The sequence below is a fragment of the Salmo salar genome, chromosome ssa13 (assembly GCF_905237065.1).
Source record: "Salmo salar chromosome ssa13, Ssal_v3.1, whole genome shotgun sequence".
Lineage (NCBI taxonomy): Eukaryota > Metazoa > Chordata > Actinopteri > Salmoniformes > Salmonidae > Salmo > Salmo salar.
Window position 1 is genome coordinate 772,501 of NC_059454.1, and position 18,583 is coordinate 791,083.

General features: G+C 45.0%; 1 protein-coding gene across 1 annotated transcript in view; it reads right to left on the reverse strand.

The window, feature by feature from the left end:
• Positions 1–18,583, reverse strand: part of usp21 (ubiquitin specific peptidase 21) — a 56,776-nt gene that overhangs the window by 22,722 nt on the left and 15,471 nt on the right. The window contains exons 2-10 of the mRNA XM_014134222.2: positions 14,478–14,744; positions 11,718–11,774; positions 6,394–6,511; positions 6,183–6,303; positions 5,165–5,284; positions 4,935–4,999; positions 4,633–4,820; positions 282–360; positions 79–186 (exon numbers count right to left, since the gene is read on the reverse strand). Coding sequence (XP_013989697.1) covers positions 79–186; positions 282–360; positions 4,633–4,820; positions 4,935–4,999; positions 5,165–5,284; positions 6,183–6,303; positions 6,394–6,511; positions 11,718–11,774; positions 14,478–14,633 — 1,012 coding nt within the window. The 5' untranslated portion in view covers positions 14,634–14,744. The remainder of the gene's footprint in view (positions 1–78; positions 187–281; positions 361–4,632; positions 4,821–4,934; positions 5,000–5,164; positions 5,285–6,182; positions 6,304–6,393; positions 6,512–11,717; positions 11,775–14,477; positions 14,745–18,583) is intronic.

Here is an 18,583-nt window from a genome sequence, read left to right on the forward strand (position 1 = left end):
GAGAGAGAGGGAGAGACAGACAGAGAGGGAGAGACAGACAGAGAGAGAGAGAGAGAGACGGAGAGAGAGGGAGATTACCACAGTCGACCGGTCCGTAGGGCCCCATATCCAGGCTCGTCAGAGGGAAGGAGACACACACTGTACTCTTACACACCATATACCGCGACATGGCAAACCGGTTCAGATCTAATACACCGTTGTTAAGGTCTTCGACATCACCATTACTGCAGATGAGGTAGGTAGATGAGGAAGTGTTGCTAAGTTAGCGTTACTAAGGATACGCATGACGATGACCTGTGGGAATCTCTGGATGGTCAGTCTCTTGGTGCTCTCCGTACGTCTGTTACAACGCTCGCACATCTGCAACACACACACACACACACTTAAAATACACACCGAATGAAAGAACAATGTCACAGGCTAGAGTTTTGATATTCCAATCTCCATCCAACATGAATACTGTCTTGACTGACTGGGGAGGTCCAGAGGTGGATGCCCCCTGGCTGGGGAGGTCCAGAGGTGGATGCCCCCCTGGCTGGGGAGGTCCAGAGGTGCATGCCCCCCTGGCTGGGGAGGTCCAGAGGTGCATGCCCCCCTGGCTGGGGAGGTCCAGAGGTGCATGCCCCCCTGGCTGGGGAGGTCCAGAGGTGCATGCCCCCCTGGTTGGGGAGGTCCAGAGGTGCATGCCCCCCTGGCTGGGGAGGTCCAGAGGTACATGCCCCCCTGGCTGGGGAGGTCCAGAGGTGCATGCCCCCCTGGCTGGGGAGGTCCAGAGGTGCATGCCCCCTGACTGGGGAGGTCCAGAGGTGCATGCCCCCTGACTGGGGAGGTCCAGAGGTGCATGCCCCCTGACTGGGGAGGTCCAGAGGTGGATGCCCACTGGCATTTCATTTTGTTGCAGAAGGAGCTCTATGTTGGTGTCCTCTGGTACATTCTAATGCCTTGATTCCAACCCGAAATACACAGATAAATGATTGAATACTTTAACGACTTTACCTCCCAGATTGGTCATAATAAGTAAGGTATTCAATTAAAATGTATGAATTCAGCGTGTTGTAAGTTGTTATGGCTATCGTCTCATGGGTGGGCAACTCCAGTCCTCGGGGGGATGATTGATGTCATGCTTTTTGGCAATTTAACAGTCTTGCTTCCGTCCCTCTCCTCGCCCCAACCTGGGCTTGAACTAGGGACCCTCTGCACACAGACAACAGTCACCCAGGAAGCATCGTTACCCATCGCGCCACAAAAGCCACGGCCCTTGCAGAGCAAAGGGGAACAACTACTTCACGGTCGCAGAGCGAGTGAAGTCACCCGATTGAAACGCTATTAGCGCGCACCACCGCTAACTAGCTAGCCATTTCACATCGGTTACACTCACCCTAATAAACACAGCTTTGAATTGCCCACCTTTTACTAGCCTATATGATCAGGTCTGTTTTCTATGGAAGGAAATATTTTTAAACATTTAAACCCGTCTTCTCTTGAGAATAAAGTCATATTAACAGTTTTACAGCAAGATATGAATTGCCACAATATTTGTTTTTCAAATTGTGTATTATATTGGTTCTGCTGATTTGGACACTTGGAGTAAGGAAAGCAATGTTTCATTTTGTAATTTGGGTGAACTATTCCTTTAACAGTTAGGCCTGTAAATGGATCATCGTGGGTGGGATTGTCAGGACATCCACAGTGATTGATTGACAGGTCTGAAACCCTACCAACCTCTGTGACTCATAAATATCCCGCCCGTTCTCCTGACAGGGAAGGCAGTAGATTAGTAATTTGGTCAGAAAAAATAGTCGTCTACCGTTTGAATTTAATTTGTTGCAAAAAAACAAAATCGAGTGTACTCTTTCAATTTAGCTTATTGTGGCAAAAGGTTGTGTTCTGTTATATTTACATGGATTCCCTGTTGAGGAACAATATAGAATTGCAGGAAAATTGTTTAAAAAACAAAAAAGTGCAGGAATAGACCTGTGGGTATGATTGATGAATGAAGCAGGTGTTATGGCCTCTGTTACACAGAAAACAGCAGTTGACTACCACATGGTGGACACTTTAATCAAATCAGTAGGCCTATATCCATATCTTTAATACTACTATAAGTATCATGACATTAGCTTATAAATCCTTTCATCTGTTTTCTTATATCATATTTTGGACCAGAATGAGGCTCTCTGTCCAATGCCTATTGTTCCTACAGTGACGATTCAACATCTTTCAAAATGTTTTCATAATTTATCTGCAGATAAAACGCCCCCCCCAAAAAAGTCGTAGCCTATTAGTATGCAAATTAGGGAGCCAATTGAACCGCTCTCACGCCGATGCGATTCGGTTCCGTTTTACCTAAAAGATCCGTTCAAAAAAAAAAGCCTTTGTTTCGAGAGGGGTCCAGCCGGATGTCATCTCTCAGGGGTCTCTATGCTGCTGATAGGTCATCTCTCAGGGTCTCTATGCTGCTGATAGGTCATCTCTATGCTGCTGATAGGTCATCTCTCAGGAAAAGTGGGGGTGTCGAAAGGAGTGGACGTTTAGAAAGGAACAATATAAATAGAATTATAAGTCTCTGCTAGGTAAAGCCCCGGCCTTATCTCAGCTCACTGGTCACCATGGCAACACCCATCCGTAGCACGCGCTCCAGCAGGTATATCTCACTGGTCATCCCCAAAAGCCAATTCCTCCTTTGGCCGCCTTTCCTTACAGTTTTTTTTCCCGTTTTGTATTTCACCTTTATTTAACCAGGTAGGCTAGTTGAGAACAAGTTCTCATTTACAACTGCGACCTGGCCAAGATAAAGCAAAGCAGTGTGACACAAACAACAACACAGAGTTACACATGGAGTAAACAAACATACAGTCAATAATACAATAGAAAAGTATGTATACAGTGTGTGCAAATGAGGTAGGATAAGGGAGGTAAAGGCAATAAATAGGCCATGGTGGCGAAGTAATTACAATATAGCAATTAAACAAGGAGGAATTGGCTTTGGGGGTGACCAGTGAAATATACCTGCTGGAACACGTGCTACGGGTGGGTGCTGCTATGGTGACCAGTGAGCTGAGACAAGGCAGGGCTTTACCTAACAGAGACTTATAGATGACCTGGAGCCAGTGGGTTTGGTGACGAGTATGAAGCGAGGGCCAGCCAACGAGAGCGTACAGGTTGCAGTGGTGGGTAGTATATGGGGCTTTGGTGACAAAATGGTGGCGCTGTGATAGACTGCATCCAATTTGTTGAGTAGAGTGTTGGAGGCTATTTTGTAAATGACATCGCCGAAGTCAAGGATCGGTAGGATAGTCAGTTTTACTAGGGTATGTTTGGCAGTTCTCTGCTGCCAATGACTGGAACGAATTGCAAAAATCACTGAAGCTGGAGACCCATATCTCCCTCACTAACTTTAAGCATCAGCTGTCAGAGCAGCTCACAGAACATCCCACCTGTCCATAGCACATCTGTAAATAGCCCATTCAACTACCTCATCCGCATTTTGTTTTTTTGTTCCTTTGCACCCCAGTATCTCTACTTGCACATTCATCTCCTGCACATCTATCATTCTAGTGTTTAATTGCTCAATTGTAATTACTTCGCCACTACGGCCTATTTATTGCCTTACCTCCCTAATCTTACCTCATTTGCACACACTGTATATAGACTGTTCTATTGTGTTATTGACTGTATATTTGTTTATTCCGTTGTTGTTGTTTGTGTTCGCACTGCTTTGCTTTATCTTGGCCAGGTCGCAGTTGTAAAGGATAACTTGTTCTCAACTGGCCACCTGGTAAAATAAAGGTAAAATTAAATTAAATTTTAAAAAATGGGGGTTTCGAGAGGCGCCACTCAAGACGTCGTTTAGGTTATCGGATGCTAGTCATGGTCGGCAGAGATAACAGTAAAAGAATTCCAGTTCTGCAACAACAACAAAAAAGTCTTCACTCATCTGGAACTCGTCTGGAACGTTCCCTACCGGTAGCGAGCGTCTGGAACGTTCCCTACCGGTAGCGAGCGTCTGGAAGGTTCCCTACCGGTAGCGAGCGTCTGGAACGTTCCCTACCGGTAGCCATGACTTCTCTTTATATGGTTCCTTTGGAAACACCCAGTTCTCCTAATATGGTTATTTTAGAAACCCCCACTTCTCCTTATATGGTTCCTTTGGAAACCCCCACTTCTCCTTATATGGTTCCTTTCCAAATATACACTCCTTTCGACACCCTCAATTTTCCTGAGATGCACTGAGAAATGACCTATCAGCAGGTGACAGCATAGAGACCCTGAGAGATGACTGCCCTGAGAGATGACTGCCCTGAGAGATGATGTCAACAGCTGGACCCTATTGCTTTGTTCCCGAACAACCCAACTCATCACTAGGCTACACTGACAAGTCGCTTTAGCGGTCACCGGCAGGTCTCGATATGGCCTTCGAATACTAGGAAAATACAAACCAAGATATTTGGTTTACTGTCTCGATGAGATACCATGGACATAACAACTATGTTGTTGGATTTATGAATAGCGAAGGGATTTAGGAGATTGACTTTATTCAGTCGGCCTAGTTAACGAAGTGGAATAAGTAGCCGGGTATTATCAACTGTTTAGTACTTCCGGAAAACACTGAAAAATACAGTGTTGTCTTACGGGTGCGTTCTCCTCGTCCAGGTTCTCTTCCTGTGTGAACAGATCAAGACACTCCCTCAGAGACCCGCCCCCTGCCGCACTCCTCTTAGGGATGGGTAGAGACAGGTCACAGAAGACGTCGAAGCAGGTGGAGTAGTGAGAACACACAGAGCAGTGGAGAGAACTACGCAGCTGACCTGTAAACAGATCTGAGAAGGGATTTGAGAGGAATAGATTATGATAACAATAAACTAAAATCTTAAGAAATAAAAAGGTTACAATACTTTGATGTGATCAGCAACTCCAAATCTCTTCATGCTCACCTACGATCTTACTGTCGTCCCTCTCCAGGTGTCTCTTCCACATTGCAGACGCCTGCTCGTCAATTCTGAGAGAGAGCGAGGTAGGGAAAGAAAAAAAAAGAGAACAGAGAAAAAGGAGAGAGCGTTAGAAAGAAGGTGGAACGTTTATATTTAGGACTAGAGGTTGAATCTTGCCTCAGTAGGTCATTAGGTGGTCTTTAGTGCATTTTGACTTTTCCATGTCTCTGTACCTGACTGTGGTGCATTTGGGTTCAGGCTCCAGGCTGGCGAGCCGGACGTACGGCCGGCGGTTGATCTCACAGTGAAGCCTGTCCAATAAGAACCTCAGAAACTCTTGAGCATCCTGTTGACTGGAAGGAAGTAGAGATGTTCTCACTGCATTACAACACTTTCGCACGTGCACACACACGGCCGGATCTATTCTTTTGGGAGCCCTAGACAAGATTTGGTCTTTTAAAGATATTTTTGTTTTAAAGTTAATTTCCTTTATTAATTCTACACATTTTGTCATGGGGCATAGAGAACATTTAGCGATTGTATAACTAATTATACGCAAATCTAATAATTTTGCCATGGGGTGAAGAAATGTCAGTTATTCAGATAATTTCCTGAGGTTTTACACATTTTGCCATGGTGTGGAGAATTGTTTTTTAATTCTACAAATTTTTCCATGACTTAAGCCATGTCATTATAGTATCTGAGTGAAAATGACTAACAAAATCAATGGGATGCCCCCTGAAGGTCAGGCCCCCTGGGCACGTGCCCTTCATGCCCGGGCGGTCATTCGGCAATGATTACTACAAGTTTACATTTACATTTTAGTCATTTAGCAGACGCTCTTATCCAGAGCGACTTACAGTAGTGGATGCATACATTTCATTTCATGCATTTTTTTTCCCCTCTTCGTACTGGCCCCCCCGTGGGAATCAAACTCCACAACCCTGGCGTTGCAAACACCATGCTGGCGTTGCAAAACACCATGCTCTACCAACTGAGCCACAGGGAAGACTGTGGCTCAGTTGGTAGAGCACAGTTTAGATAGCTGGCCGCTTGACTAACTTACCAATCTAAAAACAAATGTTGGCTAATTGAGTGACTGTCAGTGACTGTCAGTGACTGACACAAGAGGAAAACTGCTGATGCACGACCACATGTTGAAATGTGCACCTTGTATTGTTCAAATGCTGAACAGGAAGTGGTGACCAGACTGAATCATTTATGCCCAGGGCCGGCCCTGCACACACCTACCTGTATCCGCTGAAGTAAGGCACGGCGTCTTTGAAGATGCTGTAGAACTTCCCAGGATTCACTTCTGTGTTATGGTTTTCTTCGTTCACATCCCAGAGACCCAACAGTACCTGGGAGAACGCTGGGTGGGAGAGGTTAGAGAACAGAAACGTTGGAAGAGAGGAAAGAGAAAGACAAAAGGAAAAGGTTGATAGTATTCGCCCGTTCTCACCCTCCATGAGTTGTGGTTCCTCTCTACTGCACATCTCCTGTCTGTAGGCTTTGACCAGACAGTAGTCCCTCAGACCTCTGGTGTGAGATAGACACTGTACCACCGCATTCAGAAAACACTGAGAGAGAGAGAAAGAGAGACGGGGAGAGAGAGAGAGAGACGGGGCGAGAGAGAGAGACGGGGCGAGAGAGAGAGACGGGGAGAGAGAGAGAGACGGGGAGAGAGAGAGAGAGAGAGATGGGGAGAGAGAGAGAGAGAGACGGGGGAGCGAGAGAGAGAGCGAGAGAGCGAGAGAGAGAGAGCGAGAGAAAAGTATTAGTTCTTACTCACCAAAGTAACACAGTGTGGTCAAAGATTTAGTAACATAAAACCTCTTAAGGATCCGACCCTTTTTTTCCAATTTTCACTTATAATGACATACCCAAATCTAACTGCCTGTAGCTCAGGCCATGAAGCAAGAATATGTATATTCTTGATACCATTTGAAAGGAAACACTTTGTAGTTTGTGGAAATGTGGGAGATGTAAGAGAATTTAATACATTAGATCTACTGTAGGCCGTCATTGTAAATAAGAATTTGTCCTTGCCTGGTTAAATAAAATAAAAAATAAATAAAAAGAATCTGGTAAAATATAATAAACATGAGTTTTCAAAAAAAAATATTCTTCCATCATCTTTGAAATGCAAGAGAAAGGCCATAATATAATATTGCAGTTTAGGTGCAATTTAGCAGTGTGTGCAAAGTTTCAGATTGATCCAGTGAAGCGTATTTTGTATCAAGTCTGCCCAAATGTGCCGAATTGGTCAATTTATACATTTTCAAGTACATAACTATAGAGAACATACAAAAAATGATAATAAAACATTTAATTTTACACACTCCCAGGAACGTCATACATGATGGATCATTAGCTTATAAACTAACTTTCTCACATCTAGATGGCCGGACGAGGTGGGTGTGGAGACAGAGACAGCAGTGGGGTCAAACTGTAGACCCCAGTTCCTACATTTAAATATATCCAATGAACAAATGGATTTTATGAAACTAAACTATGCTACATTTTATCTCTGGGACCCCCAGGATGACAAATCAGAGCAAGATTACTGAATGTAAGTACATTATTTACCTTCAGAGGTGAATGTATCAAACCTGTTGTCGTGATACATTTTGTGTTGTTGTTGTGCACTCTCCTCAAACAATAGCATGGTATTATTTCACTGTAATAGCTACTGTAAATTGAACAGTGCAGTTAGATTAACAAGAATTTAAGCTTTCTAACCATATAAGACATGTCTATGTCCTGGAAAGTTGGTTGTTACTTACAGCATCATTCTAGTCACATTAGTGCACGTAAGCATCATTCGTCCCGGTATAGGGACACCGATCCCGTAGAGGTTTTTAACGTTAGTTGTAGTCACCGTCTGGTTACCTAAACTACAAACATAGTTCAGTTTTTGGGTTATTACATAAAGTATTTATTAACTTATTACTGGATATCATCTAAACTACCCACAATGCACCTTTTTCTAAATGTCATATGGAGAATCTACTCTGTGCAACCGAGTTCGTATGCTAGCTAGTTAGCTAGGTCAAGCTAGCATGTAATTACATCCCAGACCTGCAAGTGTTAGCGGTGGTGAGCTAGCATCTACCAATTACGAGGAAGTGCGACGTAAACAATGAACAGATGGGGGCACGTGCAGCCATGCAGCAACCTCATGCTCTTCATGGACTTTGTGGGTGTGTTATCTAGTGGGGACCCGTTGGCACGGCAGACTCTGATGCCTTCCTGCTTGCTCAAATTGAAGTGTAGTAGCTTGTCTGTTCTCCTTTTTGTTTTGTCAACTTTTTTTCGGCATGTTCTCTGTGAAGGAAGCTACGGGAGTTATGTAACTTTTGCACCTTTGCTTAGTGCTAGCACGCTAGTTGACTGACATCTGGAATCTATCTATATTGGATTTCCCCGACTCTCCATTGGCCAGATGAAGCACCTACCTCCCCCTCGCTTTGGTAGCTAACTCAGCCTGCACTCTTTTAAAAGTTTGACTTTGCTTTTGATCTGCGGTTACAGTATGTTTTAGTTGTGTTGAGTCTGTGGTGGTTGGCTAGGCTGGCTAGGCTCACTCGCCTGGTCATGGGCGAGTGACAGCACCTGCTGTTGGAAAGGTGTAGGAACCAACCACTTGACACACTTCACTCCAGTCACTAATGGTGTCATGAGCTGCCCATTTACGCATCAAAACTCCTGCTTCCATAAAGTAGGCGGTCTCCCTAGTTTTAGCTTCCTCAGTGGAAATTACCGAAGCAAAACACTTGCGAAGACTGGTGTCTCCCTTTTGACATTCAATCACCTTCTCGGGGGTGACAGACAAAAGAATGTCATGGAATTGAGGTGCGATTTCGCTTTCCCTTACCTTGGTTTTTACTCCCGTAAAAACTGTTGGCCTTGCAGAAGGAATACTCGGTGCATTATCTTCTACCTCAACATTATCAAAAATGGAACTATCCAAATCCACCACATCTCCCAGCTTACGAGATTTTGCCCTCGTTAACACACAGGCAGGAAAAACATGGGGAAATGCTTGAACCAATTTATCATCTGTAGTTTTGATTTATGGGTTGTCTACTACTTCTAACACAGGAGTGACGTTACCACCAGCGATATCGTTCCCTAGTAGCAATGTGACTGCTTTTACTGGCACTAAGTGGACTCAGTATAATGGTACAGGTACGGTTTTTATCTCTACACCCTGTAATATGACATGCGAGCCACAATACGTTTCAGGAGATCAGGGAAATGCATCAGTAACGATTACTGACTGCGCCGCCCCGGTGTCTCGTAAGATTTGTATGGGCTTTTGATCAGCTTTTTCGCCAGTTAAGGAAACACAGCCGGCAGAGATAAAACGGAGAATAGACCGGATCCGTTTTTTCAAATGCTGAATCAATAACTCGGGTCAACGGACGAGCCAAAGACTGGACTAAATCCACGCTTTTCAATTTAGGGGATGGTAACAGGGACTGTTTCGGTTTCTTTTTCAAAACTGGGCAGTCCACAATCACGTGACCCTTTTGGTGACAGTAAAAACATTCACGGATTTCGTGTGAAGGCTTATAGGGTCGGAGGAAAAGCGACCCGAACGAGGCACTGATGACGTAATCGTTTGGCCTTCAAAACTAGGCGCACCAAAGACAGTCTTGTGTGTCAAAGCTTTCTCATCTGCCAACACTGCTGCCTGGGTCAATGTCGCCACTTTCTGTTCATTTAAATGAACTACAATTCAATCAGGGAGGTTGCTTTTAAAATCCTCCAACAGCATCAACTCCCGAATATCAGCAAAGGTGTTAGCTTTGCTGGCTGAACACCAGCGATTAAACAGAGAGCCCTTGTAAACTCAACAAAAAGTACAGTGAGGGTTTTTTGTGGTTCCTGAAGCACTGCCTATAAGCTTCAGGCACCAACTCATAAGCCCGCAACACGGTTGTTTAAACTATCTTCCAGGGAGAGAGCAGCTACTACTTCCCCAGACAATTTACATTGCAACGGGAGCTGCCAAACCTCGAGTGGCCAATGCAGCGCAGCGGCCACACGCTCAAAAGCGGAGAAATAGGAATCAACTTTCGACTCCCGAAACGGAGGGACTAACGCAATATTTTTACTCACATCGAAGTGGGCTTGATGATGAGCAGCTGGTGGAGTCACACTGGAGCCAGCGTCTAGCTCCCAGTTGTCGCATCCTCACCTCCTTGTCGATTTTCATTTTCCTAATTTCTAAATTGAACTTCATCTGTCTCTCTTTATCTTTTTTGCTCCATTTCCAAATGGGCCAGCCTCACCTTTAGCCTAGCGGTCCCGTCTGAACGGCCCGAAGCAGTAGATAAAGGGTCAAATCGGGGCAATGTAAAGGGGGTAGGAGCAACCCCTTCCTCCGCGCCGTCCTCCGACTTGGCATCGGAAGGTCTACCCGTCTCCTCTCCTGAAGCCTCCCTCTCCTCATCTTTCAACGAGAAAATTTGTTCTCTCATTAAACCCTCCCTGACTTGCACCAAAAGCTCAGCCTTTAGGGCTTTCTCAGGGATAAAGAGTCCATAATGGTCAACTATAGCGAAAAGGTCTACTTTCCGCAACCCCACCAAACGATCAACAGTGGGCACTTCAATTACCTGGGAGACTGCTGAGGCAGCCATTTTGTACAATGCAGCCTACTGAACACACATAAACTAAACCAGTCATCTAAACTCACAACCTACCACCTCAATCACTAACCACAGAGAGCTCAGAGCAGCAGGGGTAGGTGGGTTTAATTATCCCGGATGAGCCCCCATTATGTTACACGCACCTCCAGTCACATACCTTCCACTCCACGGGGAGTTGAGTGTAGCAGGGTGTTGCTGTTCCCTTCTCCAAGAGGCGTGCGTTACAATAAGATATTACAGTTTTTAATGTGCCGTTGGGTAGGATAGTCTTAAATCGTTGATCGTCCAGTTTGTTTTCCAATGATTGAACGTTGGCCAATAATACAGAGGGTAGTGGTGGTTTACCTACTTCTCTGCAAATTCTTACAAGGAACCCTATTCTTCTCTCCCCATCTTTTCTTCATGCGGTGATGGGGATTTGGGACTTGTCTCGACAAAGCAGTATATCCTTCACGTCAGACTCGTTAAAGAACAAATATTTGTCCAGTTCGAGGTGAGTAATCGCTGTTCTGATATCCAGAAGTTATTTTCTGTCATAAGAGACGGTAGCAGCAATATTATGTACAAAACAATTTACGAACAATGCGAAATAACAAAAAAGCACAGTTGGTTAGGAGCACGTAAAACGGCAGCTCTCCCCCACTGGCGCCATTATCAATAAGGGTCAGTGCTAACATAACATTAGCACGCTGGTAGGGCTAACGTTAACAGGCTAGTTGGCTAGCAACCTTGCAAAGTTTTGTAACAATACATTTAAGTATTCGCTAGTAAGTTGGCTGAAAATCTAATTGAAACCAATAGTCATGAGTGCAAAGGATTGTTTAATTTGAAGTTCTACATTTGAAGTTATTTCTGTTTGAGTTTACATTACACCTGCCAGATCCTCCATATTACATCATATCTGGCATTCTGATCGGTTTTAAGTTTTTAACAAAAAAACAAAAATGTCAAAGTGAAGTGTAACTTTGCATTGGGACTTTTGATGCGTATACTAATGCAGTTTCATATGTTACATGTGGTTACGTTTATGTTACCTACCCTTTAACCTTCCAATTTCCCAAAATTCCCCCGCCCTGACACACACACGACACGTCAAACACACGACACGTCAAACACACGGACTTACCGTGTTTCCTACGTTACGAAGGCCGACTCTTCCACTCCCAACCTTGAGCTTTTCTTTCTGTGGAGGAGATTCAGATGAAGTCAGAGCTGAGGTGAAAGGGACAGTCAGAGCTGAGGTGAAAGGGACAGTCAGAGCTGAGGTGAAAGGGACAGTCAGAGCTGAGGTGAAAGGACAGTCAGAGCTGAACTGGCATATGGTTGTCGGTCTGTGGGTTGTTACAGGCATCACCCCCATGTGTGTCTGTGTACTAGAGAGACCTGGCCCAGAGAGTCACCTTGTTAGTCAGAATGCGTTTTACCTGGCCCAGAGAGTCACCTCGTTAGTCAGGATGTGTCACACCTGGCCCAGAGAGTCACCTCTTCAGTCAGGATGTGTCACACCTGGCCCAGAGAGTCACCTCTTCAGTCAGGATGTGTCACACCTGGCCCAGAGAGTCACCTCTTCAGTCAGGATGTGTCACACCTGGCCCAGAGAGTCACCTCGTTAGTCAGGATGCGTTACACCTGGCCCAGAGAGTCACCTCTTCAGTCAGAATGTGTAACACCTGGCCCAGAGTTACCTCATTATTCAGGATGTGTAACACCTGTACTGGCCCAGCTGGATTATAAGAGCTGCTGACCCAGTTTATCAGTCGGAAAGGAAATGTTGGGAGAACTATACCTCACGTAAGCTGAGCTGCGAGTTCCAGGTCAACCGTTTTAGTTTGAAACAATGTAAAGTTTCGGTGTTTCCTCTGTTTTTCCTCCATATTCTTTTTACTCCCTATCCTAAGTTGTAGTGTTGCTTTTTTTGTAATTTAAAACCCCTTCCTAGTGGGAATCCATGGTGGGTGTCTTTTAGAAATCCCTTCCTAGTGGGAATCCATGGTGGGTGTCTTTTAGAACCCCTTCCTAGTGGGAATCCATGGTGGGTGTCGTTTAAAACCCCTTCCTAGTGGGAATCCATGGTGGGTGTCTTTTAGAACCCCTTCCTAGTGGGAATCCATGGTGTGTGTCTTTCAGAACCCCTTCCTAGTGGGAATCCATGGTGTGTGTCTTTCAGAACCCCTTCCTAGTGGGAATCCATGGTGGGTGTCATTTAAAACCCCTTCCTAGTGGGAATCCATGGTGTGTGTCGTTTAAAACCTCTTCCTAGTGGGAATCCATGGTGGGTGTCTTTTAAAACCCCTTCCTAGTGGGAATCCATGATGGGTGTCATTTAAAACCTCTTCCTAGAGACCTTGCCAACATTCAGAACTCCTTTTGAAACCCCTTTCTGATTTGGTTCAGTTGTCAAAGTGATTTTCTTTGTTAGTTCCCTTTTCTGTGAGTGATGTCATTTTGAGTATGTCTTATGGGAATGTGTGTGTGTGTGAGCCAGATTAAGCCTGTTTATCTGGTTAGGGTGAGGATTAGGCTCAGAGAGGAGGCCACACCGTTTATCCTATTACACACAGGGAACACTGCTGACAGGGTTAGAGACGGTACCTGCTGACGGGGTTAGAGACGGTACCTGCTGACGGGGTTAGAGACGGTACCTGCTGACGGGGTTAGAGACGGTACCTGCTGACGGGGTTAGAGACGGTACCTGCTGACGGGGTTAGAGACGGTACCTGCTGACGGGGTTAGAGACGGTACCTGCTGGCGGGGTTAGAGACGGTACCTGCTGGCGGGGTTAGAGACGGTACCTGCTGGCGGGGTTAGAGACGGTACCTGCTGGCGGGGTTAGAGACGGTACCTGCTGACGGGGTTAGAGACGGTACCTGCTGACAGGGTTAGAGACGGTACCTGCTGGCAGGGTTAGAGACGGTACCTGTGGCAGGGTTAGAGACGGTACCTGTGGCAGGGTTAGAGACGGTACCTGCTGGCAGGGGTAGAGACGGTACCTGCTGGCAGGGTTAGAGACGGTACCTGCTGGCAGGGTTAGAGACGGTACCTGCTGGCAGGGTTAGAGACGGTACCTGCTGGCAGGGTTAGAGACGGTACCTGCTGGCAGGGTTAGAGACGGTACCTGTGGCAGGGTTAGAGACGGTACCTGTGGCAGGGTTAGAGACGGTACCTGCTGGCAGGGTTAGAGACGGTACCTGTGGCAGGGTTAGAGACGGTACCTGTGGCAGGGTTAGAGACGGTACCTGTGGCAGGGTTAGAGACGGTACCTGTGGCAGGGTTAGAGACGGTACCTGTGGCAGGGTGAGAGACGGTACCTGTGGCAGGGTTAGAGACGGTACCTGTGGCAGGGTTAGAGACGGTACCTGTGGCAGGGTTAGAGACGGTACCTGTGGAGCTGGCTACGGTACCTGCGGGGCTGGCTACGGTACCTGCGGGGCTGGCTACGGTACCTGCGGGGCTGGCTACGGTACCGGCGGGGCTGGCTACGGTACCGGCGGGGCTGGCTACGGTACCGGCGGGGCTGGCTACGGTACCTGCGGGGCTGGCTACGGTACCTGTGGGGCTTGCTACGGTACCTGTGGGGCTTCTATGCTGTGTTCTGTGTTTCTTTACCACCTTATCTCCTAATGCCTGTCAATACGACCACAAGGTGCAGCAGGATTTTGTTCCAAACTAGCATTTGGCTCATCAATGAGTCATTAGCTCTCTCTCATTGATCGACTGCTCATCAGCTGCTGATTCAACTCACAACCAGGAATGTAATTGCTGGAACTAAAGCCTGCAAACCTCAACAGTAGCCCCATCAGGTAGGTAGGTAGGTAGGTAGGTAGGTAGGTAGATGGGTAGGTAGGCAGGCAGGAAGGTAGGCAGGTAGGTAGGTGTGAACACTCACCTCTTTGTCTACAACCAGTAGCAGCCCCATCAGTGATGTGTAGAGGACAGACTTGGAGATGTCAGCCGTGTCTCTCTGGATCCCGTTCTGAGAGACCAGGGTTTTGCACAGAGCCTGGCAGGTCCCGTCCATGGTGGCACGCGTTTCTCCCGGCATCGTTACAACAGTCAAAGAGGTCCCCAACTTTACGGCGTAGAAACTAGTGAGTTGACTGGTCTCCTGGTCTTGTATCTGCCAGGTTGCTGGTTCAAGTCAAGGACGAGGCTTCTGATGTAGAAAGAAGAAAAGATCCCTCTTATCAATGAAGGTTTGCTAAACACTATCACACACAGTGGATCCCCCCTCTAATATAGTACTCTGGTGAGGCACCAGTGGATCCCCTCTAATATAGTACTCTGGTGAGGCACCAGTGGATCCCCCTCTAATATAGTACTCTGGTGAGGCACCAGTGGATCCCCCCTCTAATATAGTACTCTGGTGAGGCACCAGTGGATCCCCCCTCTAATATAGTACTCTGGTGAGGCACCAGTGGATCCCCCCTCTAATATAGTACTCTGGTGAGGCACCAGTGGATCCTCTCTAATATAGTACTCTGGTGAGGCACCAGTGGATCCTCTCTACCAGTACTCTGGTGAGGCACCAGTGGATCCTCTCTAATATAGTACTCTGGTGAGGCACCAGTGGATCCTCTCTTACAGTACTCTGGTGAGGCACCAGTGGATCCCCCCTCTAATATAGTACTCTGGTGAGGCACCAGTGGATCCCCCCTCTAATATAGTACTCTGGTGAGGCACCAGTGGATCCCCCCTCTAATATAGTACTCTGGTGAGGCACCAGTGGATCCCCACTCTAATATAGTACTCTGGTGAGGCACCAGTAGGCATCTACTGAGGTTCTGCCCAGCTAACAATTCTAGGGAAAAGGAACGTTTTCCAAATCATGACTGGACATGATTTGGAAAGGCACACAGAAAGGCACACACAAATACCAAGTGTACCAAGCTTGTAGCGTCATAACCAATAATACTCGAGGCTGTAATCGCTGCCAAAGGTGCTTCAACAAAGTACTGAGTAAAGGGTCTGAATATTTTTGCTTTGTCATTACTGGGTTCTGTAGATTAATGAGAAAACACTATAACACAATAACTACCACTATACTAATGCTATAAATACCACTATAACTACCATTATACTACCTCTATAACTACCTCTATAACTACCTCTATAACTACCTCTATACTAATGCTATAAATACCACTATAACTACCATTATACTAATGCTATAAATACCGCTATAACTACCATTATACTAATGCTATAACTACCACTATAACTACCATTATACTAATGCTATAACTACCACTACAACTACCATTATACTAATGCTATAAATACCACTATAACTACCATTATACTAATGCTATAACTACCACTATAACTAATACCATACTAATGCTACAACTACCGCTACAACTACCGCTACAACTACCTCTATAACTACCATTATACTACCATTATACTAATGCTATAACTACCACTATAACTACCTCTATAACTACCATTATACTAATGCTATAAATACCACTATAACTACCATTATACTAATGCTATAAATACCACTATAACTTATACCATGCTAATGCTACAACTACCATTATAACTACCACTATAACTACCATTATAACTACCTCTATTACTACCACTATAACTACCATTATACTAATGCTATAACTACCTCTATAACTACCTCTATAACTACCTCTATAACTATCTCTATAACTACCATTATACTAATGCTATAACTACCACTGTAACTACCACTATAACTACCACTATAACTACCACTACGACTACCGCTACGACTACCACTACAACTACCACTACCTCTACCTCTATAACTACCATTATACTAATGCTATAACTACCGCTATAACTACCGCTAACTACCTCTAACTACCGCTAACTACCTCTAACTACCATTATACTACCTCTATAACTACCTCTATAACTACCTCTATAACTACCTCTATAACTACCTCTATACTAATGCTATAACTACCTCTATACTAATGTTATAACTACCACTATAACTACCTCTATAACTACCATTATACTAATGCTATAAATACCACTATAACTACCATTATACTAATGCTATAAATACCACTATAACTAATACCATACTAATGCTACAACTACCGCTACAACTACCACTATAACTACCACTATAACTACCACTATAACTACCATTTTACTACCACTATAACTACCATTATACTAATGCTATAACTACCTCTATAACTACCTCTATAACTACCTCTATAACTACCATTATACTACCACTATAACTACCACTATAACTACCGCTACGACTACCGCTACGACTACCGCTACGACTACCATTATACTAATGCTATAACTACCTCTATAACTACCTCTATAACTACCTCTATAATCAAATCAAATTTCAAATCAAATTTATTTATATAGCCCTTCTTACATCAGCTGATATCTCAAAGTGCTGTACAGAAACCCAGCCTAAAACCCCAAACAGCAAGCAATGCAGGTGTAGAAGCACGGTGGCTAGGAAAAACTCCCTAGAAAGGCCAAAACCTAGGAAGAAACCTAGAGAGGAACCAGGCTATGAGGGGTGGCCAGTCCTCTTCTGGCTGTGCCGGGTGGAGATTATAACAGCACATGGTCTAGATGTTCAAATGTTCATAAATGACCAGCATTGTCAAATAATAATAATCATTGTAGTTGTCGAGGGTGCAACAAGTCAGTAACACAAGAGTAAGTGTCAGTTGGCTTTTTCATAGCCGATCTTTGAGAGCATCTCTACCGCTCCTGCTGTCTCTAGAGAGTTGAAAACAGCAGGTCTGGGACAGGTAGCACGTCCGGTGAATAGGTCAGGGTTCCAGCAGGTCTGGGACAGGTAGCACGTCCCAGACCACCGCTATAACTACCGCTATAACTACCATTATACTAATGCTATAACTACCCCTATAACTACCCCTATAACTACCTCTATAACTACCTCTATAACTACCTCTATAACAACTTCTATAACTACCTCTATAACTACCTCCATAACTACCTCCATAACTACCAAAACGGTGCTGGAGGAGATGGCTGCCGTTTTACGATCTCCTAACCAACTGTGCTATTGTGTGTGTTTTTTGTGTTATTTGTAACTTATTTTGTACATAAAGTTTCTGCTACCGTCTCTTATTACCGAAAAGAGCTTCTAGATATCAGGACAGCGATTACTCACCTCAAACTGGAAAATTATTTTTCTTTAACGAGTCGGACGCGAAAGGATTTATTTCAGACACCCGACAAGGCCCTCATCCCTGTCATTTCCAGGAGAAAGAGACTGAGATTTCGGGGATGTAGGTCGGTGTGCCTTGTAAGGATATGACGGTGAGTGGGTAATTTGCCTTTAACATCAGTCCTATTAGCCAACGTACAATCATTGGATAACAAAATAGATGAACTACGATCATGTATATCCGACCAACGGGACATTAAAAACTGTAATATCTTATGTTTCACTGAGTTGTGGCTGAACGACAACATGGATAACCTACGGCTGGCTGGGTTTTCGATCCATCGGCAAGATAGAACAGCTGCCTCCGATAAGACAAGGGTGGTGGTCTGTGTATATTTGTAAACAAGTTGGTACACGAAATCTAATAGTAAGGAAGTCTCGAGGTTTTGCTCGCCTGAGGTAGAGTATCTCATGATAAGCTGTAGACCACACTATTTACCATGACAGTTTTCATCTATAATCTTCGTAGCTGTCTATTTACCACCTAACCGATGCTGCCAATAAGAACACATTCAATGAGCTGTATACGGCCATAAGCAAACAGGAAACTCTCATCCAGAGGCGGCGCTCCTAGTGGCCGGGGAATTTTATGCAGGGAAACTTAAATCTGTTTTACCTCATTTTTTTTACCAGCATGTTAAATGTGCAACCATTGGAGAAAAAAAAACTCTAAACCACCTTTACTCCACACACAGAGACACGTACAAAGCTCTCCCTCGCCCTCCATTTGGCAAATCTGACCATAGTTCTATCCTGCTGATTCCTGCTTACAAGGA